The sequence below is a fragment of the Gallinula chloropus genome (genome assembly GCF_964237585.1).
Source record: "Gallinula chloropus genome assembly, chromosome: 7".
Taxonomy (NCBI): Eukaryota; Metazoa; Chordata; class Aves; order Gruiformes; family Rallidae; genus Gallinula; species Gallinula chloropus.
The window spans coordinates 13,188,400-13,197,106 of record NC_140092.1 but is presented as its reverse complement, the minus strand read 5'-3'; the positions used below and the strand labels follow the sequence as shown (position 1 = coordinate 13,197,106).

Sequence of the window (8,707 nt, the reverse complement as noted above, 5' to 3'; positions counted from 1 at the left end):
GTTTATCTACTATGAGAAGGGACAGGACTTAAGAAACAGCATCCTTCAATGAGATTAGTAACCCAATACTTGGCTGAAGGGCTTAAGTAGATTATGAGCCATGTTTGTGTTTGTCTTTCTCATTGTTTTACAATTAAGAAAATCAGTAGTGCTGCCCCACTCTTGCTGTCTTTGGTTAGAACATAAAAAACTAAGGTTCAAAGCAGGACAGGAACACCCATGCCTTCTTACATACAGCATCACTGCTTTCATGTGTCAGCCATTGCTTTGACCAACTAGACAAGACTCAAAATCAACTCCCTTTTTGGCCTGAGATGAAGGGAACACTGCTTGCCTTTTTAGGCCGATCCCCTGTTTTGCTGGGGTCTAGCTCTGGCCCTGAGAAGCCAAGCCACTGTGCAGAAGACCACAAAGTTCATTGAACTAGCAAACAAGAGGGGCAAGTCTGCGTATTCTATTAGGAAGCCACTCAGCTGAGTTGGGGCTTCCTGGATTCTGGTGGCATTTCCCAAAAAGGAAGAATGTTTCTCTGTGTTTTACTTTCTGTGTTGTATGCCATTACTACCCAAAGTTAGCCACCTTCCTGGCAGATAGGAATTATATTTTTACACTTCCTAGGTAATAAAGGAACTAACTTTCCAATGATATGCAGGTTTTGCACAAGGAGTTCAAGGCTGAAATGTATGAGTCATGCCCAGTGTTTGCATGAAGGTGGAAGTTGCTTACCTTCAGAACTGGATCCTGGGAAGCAGGGATCCCTCAACCCCTTCCCATAGCTCCTCAGGTCAGAAGGGGAGTAGCATTTCAGATGCACCTCTCTCATCTGTGCTATCTACTGGGCATGTTACACAAGCCTTTGTGTCTGTTGAACGCTAGCAGTGTGCAATCTAGTCACCCTCGGCGAGTTTACAGACTACACCATGTTTGGTGGGAGAGTGGATCTGCTTGAGGGTAGGAAGGCTTTACAGAGAGGTCTGGACAGGCTGGCTGGATGGGCCAAGACCAATTTTATGAGATTTAACAAGGCTCCCAACACCACTATGCCATGCCATGGCTTGGGGAAGAGCAGATGGAAAGCTGCCCAGCAGAAAGGGATGTGGGGGTGTTGGTCAACAGCCAGCTGAATATGGGGAGACAGTGTGCCCAGGTGGCCAAGGCAGCCAACAGCATCCTGATTTGTATCAGAAATATTGTGGCCAGCTGGACTAGGGACATGATAGTGCCCTGTACTTTACTGTGAGGCCACACCTCAAGTGCAGTGTTCAGTTTTGGGCCCCTCTCTACAAGGAAGTCATTAAGATGCGTGGAATGTGTCCAGAGAAGGGCAAGGAAGCTGGTGACAAGGGTCTGAAGGACAAGTCTATTGAGGAGTGGCTGAGGGAACTGGGGTTGTTTAATCCTGGAGGAGGCTGGGGGGAGACCTTATGGCTTTCTACAACTACCTGAGAGGAGGTTGTAGCCAGGTGGGTGTCGGTCTCCTCTCCAAGTAACAAGCTATAGGACAACAGGAAATGGCCTCAAGTTGTGCCAGGGAAGGTTCATATTGGATATTAGGAAAAAATTATCATTGAAAGGTTTATCAGTCATTGGCTGCCCAGGGAAGTGGTTGAGTCACCATTCCTGGAGGTATTTAGATGTGTAGATGTGATGCTTAAGGTTTAGTGGTGGACTTGGCAATGCTAGGCTGATGGTTGGATGCAGTATCTCTTCCAACCTAAACAATTCTATGACTCTAAGCAGGCTTTTTTCTTTGTGGATCAAATTGTGTTTTTGAATGCTTACTTTAGTTAACCGAAGTGGGAAAAATCCTGGATTTTTTTCCTTACGAGTATAGCTTTTAAAAATTATTTAAATACAGGCTAATGGGTGCTGCAAATGCCTCGTGTCCCTCTGCCAAAGTGAAATTTCCTTGAAATGAAAGGACACACACAAGTCTGTTTCCATAGTTTATTAGTACAAACAATGCATACACAAGACTGTATATTGTTTGAAGACTGCAATAGATTTCTAATTTAACAACTCTGTAACAAAATTTAACTAAATTTGACATTTATGAAAATATAAATCTCTGATTGGGTAGGTTTTCCCAACAATACAAAGTTTACATAAAAACATTCAATATGATCTATTAGTTGCAAACAAGTTAGGAAAAATCATTCAAGTCACTTAATATACTATATTGGCTTGTACACTGAACATTCACACACTACATTAAGTTCTAGCTTAGCATTCATTTCTTGGAAATTTGTGGCATGGAGTCCAGATTTTAAAAATAAAACTGTTTTGTTTAAATAATTTGAAAATATTTCCATAGGTGTGCCATCTTTAGGATATGTAACGAGGGAAGAGTCTTCTTATCCTTTCAGATGTTGTCCAGCATTTATTTGTTTATTTAACTTGGGCAAAGTAAAAGCGTTTGTCTTTACTTCAGAAATTCTGCCTTGGAACTGGTAAAACTGTACAAAAGGCTCAGAACAGTTCTAAAGCAGAAAATGAAGTTTTAAGTATACAGAAGTAAGAAAAACCCCTTACAAATTGGACCAGTAAAGGACCTTTGGATAGCCTTTACGTTTAGTGGAGAATTTCAGCACATATACAAGAAGTCCCAGAGTGTTTGGTCATCTGATCTGTATTTGTCATGGGAAAGAACAAAAAAGATAGTAAGGCAGATGTTGTGAAGATTTAATACATGGCATGTCTGAACACTTTCTATTAAGATTACTTTGGGGACACAGGAGACACTTTAGACTTTCTTACAAGAGAACGGATAGCAACCTTTTAACATAAAGAAATTACTGCGTTTAACTGTTCCTCTGTGACGCCCTTTCTCTTTGAAAAGGTTCTCATGATGACTTGTGCTAATACACACTGCGACGACGAAAAAATTCCACAAACAAAAAAATCCACCCCAAACCCTATAGTCCTTTTATGACCTAGTTTTTTTATCATTTTTTAACACTACAGAAACCTGAAATCCCTGCATGCAATTAAAAAAAAACAAAACTTCCAGTCCATTCATTGAGGTGAACAAATACTTATCACCTCAGATGCTGACATGTTTGCAGCTGACTGGCACCTACTCCTTTCAACCCAAAGATTAATCCCAACTAAAAAAATAAATAAAAATAGTAGGTATATTTTAAATGATGATGGAATGTATCAAGTGTTCCAGGTTGGCAGGTGACATCTTGTCATTGCACCATCAAGCAGAAAAACACATTTTTGCAAGTGGGTATAAAGTTGGCTGTTAGCTATCGACCCATCTAGGCGACTTGGTATATAAAATAGTGGTCTGACTCTTCTCACCAATCATGTGGAGCTTTAGTTCTAGTTAAAACAGTTTGTCGATCCCAGATAAGATCACCTAACTTCTGTAATAGCATAACAATTTCGGTAGTATTGCTAGAAATTTTTAATCAAGGCCCTGGTGAAATCCTGGACTTAACCTTGTATTCCGAAATTTAAAAAACCCTGCAGCCCATTTGCTTTATGTTTGTTTTTATGTTTAAGTAAATGTAAGAACATTTGTTGAGGAAAAAACAGCTGGTCTGCCCTCTGCTGTTTCTGGCTGTCTTCTGAGGAATGTTCTGATTTTTACGTGAGTTCAGAAGACAAATCTATGCACGTACACTGTTATTCAGATAAGCTGGTCCAGATGGTTACTCAGTTGTCAGGAGCAAAACTATGTCCTCTGCAATCTATGGCCGAGCACACTTTCTCATAGCAATAGTTATGTTTTTTGGTTGGTGTTGCTTCACTCACCTCAGGCTCTGTAACTGTAATGGGGCTGTCCCTGGCAAATACTTCTGTTGATTCCCTCCAAATGCAGTCTGCAGTCACTTTGAAGCTGTAATTGTGACATTTTGGCCTAATCACTTGTGTTGTGTTGTTGAAAATCTGACGGCTGTTTGAAGTAGCAATTTTGATTTTCAGTGCAGCGTCGACTCGATCCACTACAGTGTAAGTACCTATACTTCCGTCATCAAATCCAATAATAATATTTAAATGTCTCTGTGAGAGTGCAAGAAAAGTGGGAGTTTTATAAAGAGAGCAGGCACCGATGTTTTTGCCATCTGCTAGCCTCATTACAATTAAGCTGGAGACTGCACCGTTATCATCATCTTCCTCACTGCGAAAGCAGATGTACACAAGGTAGCGGCCGTCACGAGACAGCCTCTGCCGCCAGATAACACCTGGAGCGTGAACCACACGAAGCTTTCCACTGTATAAATCAAGCACGTTGATGTTCTCATCACCACGGGTTATAATTCCTAGCTTCCCATTTGGGGATATTTCAAAGTCTTCCAAATTTTTTAAGAAATTCGGAGGCAATTGTACACGCCTGCAGATGACTTCCTCGGTTAGGCTCCAGATGTTCACAGTTTCAGTGGAAGTTATAAATACTATAATATCTGGGCAGTCTGGTATCAGCTTAATATCTACAATGCTTGCACCGTCATCACAGCAGAACTTCTTCGTTATACTGCCTGTCCAGAGACTCACTGCCAGCACTTTATTCTTGGCCATTCCGACTACGAATGTATTTGCAGTTGTTATAAATGCATTCTGTAAGGCAACTAAAATATTGCAAACCCTATGTCCTGTAGCCAGTCGCCAAACTCTGGATGCATTTTGCTCGCAGAGAGAGACTACAAATTGATCGTTATGAGTAATCATCAGCTCCGAGATCCTTTGGCCATTAATGCGAAAAATATTTTCACCGCTAACTGTGTGCCACACATACTGGCTGCATTTATCATCTGATGTAACCATTATCTCTCCAGAAGAGGTCAGCACACAGTTTTCAACAATACCTTCATGCTTGAAAACGGCTTCGATAAATCCAGTGCTGAAGTTCCACTTATGGACAGAATCTGATCCATCCAATGTGTATATTAATTCACCTCTGGCTGGCAACACCAGTCTTTGGATAGGCTTGCCAGATTTGTCAATATTGGACATAGCAGTTATGATGTCTATATCCCAAATAGAAAGGACACCACTGGTGGATAAGGATAGCAGCATGTTATGATGATTTGATTTAATTAGCCTGACTATAGTTCCTGAGATTTCCTGTAAGCTTGCCATACACTGTCCAGTATCTCTTCTCCAAACAAAAATGGCTGAGGTATTTTCCATTGAAGCAATTATACAGTTACCACTTTTGGACAACACGGCAGATATAAAGCGCTCGTTGTGTTTAGCTCTAAACTTTTCGGCCACCTTCCACACACGAGTATCAAGAAGTTCAATGCTGAGAGCCTTACAAATTAAAATTGCACTTTGGTCTTCAGAAAGCTCTATGCTGACAACTTCACTGTCTTCTCTCCTGCAGTCAAAGTCATCCGTGAGCTGGGGATTTGCAATTTCCTCTGTATTCCAAACAGAGAGGCTACCCTCGTTGTCCACCATCACCATTTCTTGGGCTGTGTCCAGAATGAGAAGGAATTTCACAAATCCACTAGAAAATTCAGAGGTCACAGTGGCCAGCTTCTCTCCACTGCCCAAGTGAAAAATGGTGGCGGTGTTCAAATACTGCCCGCAGAAGGCATAAACTCCATCTGGAGAACACTGCACACAGGTCACCTCGTACCAGCAGTGGAAGTGGTAGAGAGGCCAGCCGTAAAGGAGATCTATTACAGTGACGTCTTTGCTGGCCTCCAGCCAAGCAAGCGCATGGTTGACTGATAACGTAAATCCGTTTATAAAACTGGAGCCCCCCCCAATTCCACAATGTTTTGACCCTTTAATTTCTACCTCAGACAGAAGACAGGAATTTATGTTATCGTATATCAAAAGTGTGTTTTTTGTTGTAGCCACTACAAGATACTTTTCATCACTAGTGAGCTTCATCCCTAAGATAACAGATGGAGCTGTTGTAATCTGCCTTAGCAACTGGCGGGTCTCTACATCCCAGGTGCTGATGGAGCCATTTTCTAAAGCCGCAATAATTGTGCTGGGATTAAAAGTAGGCAAAATCTCAGTGACATGCATGCAGCTGGATGACAGTGGCAGGCGCTCAGGACTGTAGGTCACATCCATGGAGGAATGCAAAGGGACAATAGAGCAGTACTTGGGTCCATCCTTGTCACATTCTAAGAGGAGGTGTCTGAGTTTGGGCAATGAACTTACTACTGGGAGAAGCCTCTGCTGCAATTCAGCAGAGAGTGAGCCTGGGTATTTTACTACTTTGAACTTTATGCTGCGGAGGGTACTGGCCAGAAATTTCAGCTCCTTTTCTTGAGAGTAGGTGTAAGCCAGTTCTATGTCCGAAAGTGCTTTATCAAACTGTCCTATTCTGATCATGGTGTACAGCCAGCTGAAGTTCATAATGACTCCGTACAGAAGATCGTCTGTCCTTCCACATCGTGTCAAGTGATGAATAAGCTCTGTCATTTTTCTGTGATTGATAAAAAAGATATCAGGCTCTAATGGATTACACTGAAAGACCCATGGCTGATCAGGTGCCTGCCTGTCAAAAGCAGTCTGATCCATGCAGTGCTTTTCATCCTCGTTCAGGCCTCTGGTGTCATGGTCAGGACAACCATTCAGATACTGGTCATTGCTGTAAAAGGGTTTTCTTCGTCCACCTGACCAAACACCAAGGAAATACTCTGCCATGACTGTGTGCATTTCACGCAAATCTTCTTCGTTGTGCAGGTACAATTTCTGGGCAATTAGTTGCAAGTGCCTGTTTGCCCAAAGAAGCAGCATTACATTTTTCACCTGTCGCTCTATTAAGTACCCCTGTAAGCCCTCCTTAAGCCTTGCAATGTATATATATGGAATTCTCAGTGGGTTACTTTCTCTGACACTCTCACTCAGTTCGCACATAACACTGTTGTCAAGGGCTAAAATATCTTCCAGCTCCATTTCACTCAGACCGGATTTGGACATGGTGATGTAGCCAAGTGCTCTTGACAACAGTCTTGATCCACACTTGTTTTCCAGTGACCAAAACAACTGCTCTATGCTTTCATGGACAGTAACACAGAGGGAGGACTCATCCACATCTTTGTGAGATCTCCAGTTCCTGACCTCTCTGAAGGTTAAGTTCACAAACATAGGGAGTGTGCACTTGGAGAATGCTTCATTGACATAGATTTGTTGCCCTGATGTTACTTTTCTTTTAACTCGCAGCAGCTGATGTTTCAGTACTTGGCTACACATCTTTCTGTCCCTTGCAGTCAATTCAATGTAGTTGTTTTCTTCATGAATAAGGCACCTCAGTTTTTGCAGGATCCCATGCTTGTTTGGCAGTGTTGACAAAATTATCCGTACTGAACGGGGAAGGTGAATGGGAAGCCACCAGAGCTTCCTACCGTCATCACTATCTGTCAGCTGTTCTAGGGCATCGAATATTATGACCAGTGGCCTGTGGAAGGAAGACTCGTTCAAGAGATTTATAAACAAATCCCGAAGGTCATGAATCTTTTTTGGGTAACTTTGTACGAGGCAACGATAGTTGACTGCTAATTGTTCACAAATGCTTTGTAGTATGTTCTTCAGATCTGTACTTGTTTCAGTGGATCCCAGAAATCTTATAACTACCACAGGGTCAGAGTCTGGTCCCATCTCTTCTTGCAACCAGGAATAGGCCTAGAACATAGATCATAATTTAGTTAATATCTAAATGAAGCACAGTAACAGAGTTTATAAACAGTGATTGCTTATATATAAACAAGTAATTTTCCATGTCACTGGTTGAATGGAAACGCTTTCACTGGCAGAGTTCAAGGAGGGTTTGATTTGTGTGCACTGAATGTAATTCATATCATATGTCATCTTTGTTTAGCACAGGTAACATCTCAAAACACTAAAACCTGGATCTATAAAAAGGCTTATGTCTAAGGAGACATGAGTAGAATGTAGTCCATAAACCCCAGGGTACCCTGTAAAATCTGTCTCACTCCTGAAAGTCAGTATATGGATTCTCTTACAAATAAACTTCCTTGGCCCAACAGACCAGCTTTCTACTTTAACTTCTTTAACAGTGATTCCCAGCTGAGTATAAATGCATGCCCGGATGGTTTTGGAGAACAGGGTACAGACTGCCCTTTACCAGCTGGTTAGCTTAATTCCTAGACCATAGAAGAACGCTCTATCTTGGTGTGTCTGTGACTTTTGCTCTTACTGCTGCAAGGGGTTTAAAGTATCTTGTGCTGGGTTTTTTTGGTTACTGTACTTTAAGCAAGTGAGGAATGGGGCTTTAAATCCTCTCAGTCTGTGCAGGCTAACACATGTGGTTCTCTTACTTGCTAAATCTTTTCACCTCACTTTAAGTTCTTCCAGACTATTTTAAAAGAAAAACATAACCCCAGTCTCTAGGTGAACTTACGTACTCAGATCTGAAATGAGATCTGAAATGAGATCATAGAATCACAGAATCGTAGGGGTTGAAAGGGACCTTGAGAGATCATCGGGTCCAACCCCCCTGCCAAAGCAGCTCCCTAGCACATATTGCACAGATAGGTGTCCAGACAGGTCTTGAATACTTCCAGAGATGGAGACTCCACCACCTCCCTGGGCAGCCTGTCCCAGGGCTCTGTCACCCTCACTGTGAAAAAGTTCTTCGGCATGTTGGTGCGGAACTTCCTGTGCTCCAACTTGCAGCCATTGCCCCTTGTCCTATCCCCACAGACCACTGAAAAGGGACTGGCCAATTCCCCCTGCATCCCATGCTTAAGATATTTATAAACATTAATTA

General features: G+C 42.1%; 1 protein-coding gene across 1 annotated transcript in view; it reads right to left on the bottom strand.

The window, feature by feature from the left end:
- Positions 1 to 3,663: 3,663 nt before the first annotated feature.
- Positions 3,664 to 8,707, bottom strand: part of NWD2 (NACHT and WD repeat domain containing 2) — a gene marked incomplete at both ends in the record, with an annotated part of 55,644 nt that continues 50,600 nt past the window's right edge. Inside the window, one exon of the mRNA XM_084267070.1 lies at positions 3,664 to 7,599. Coding sequence (XP_084123196.1) covers positions 3,664 to 7,599 — 3,936 coding nt within the window. The remainder of the gene's footprint in view (positions 7,600 to 8,707) is intronic.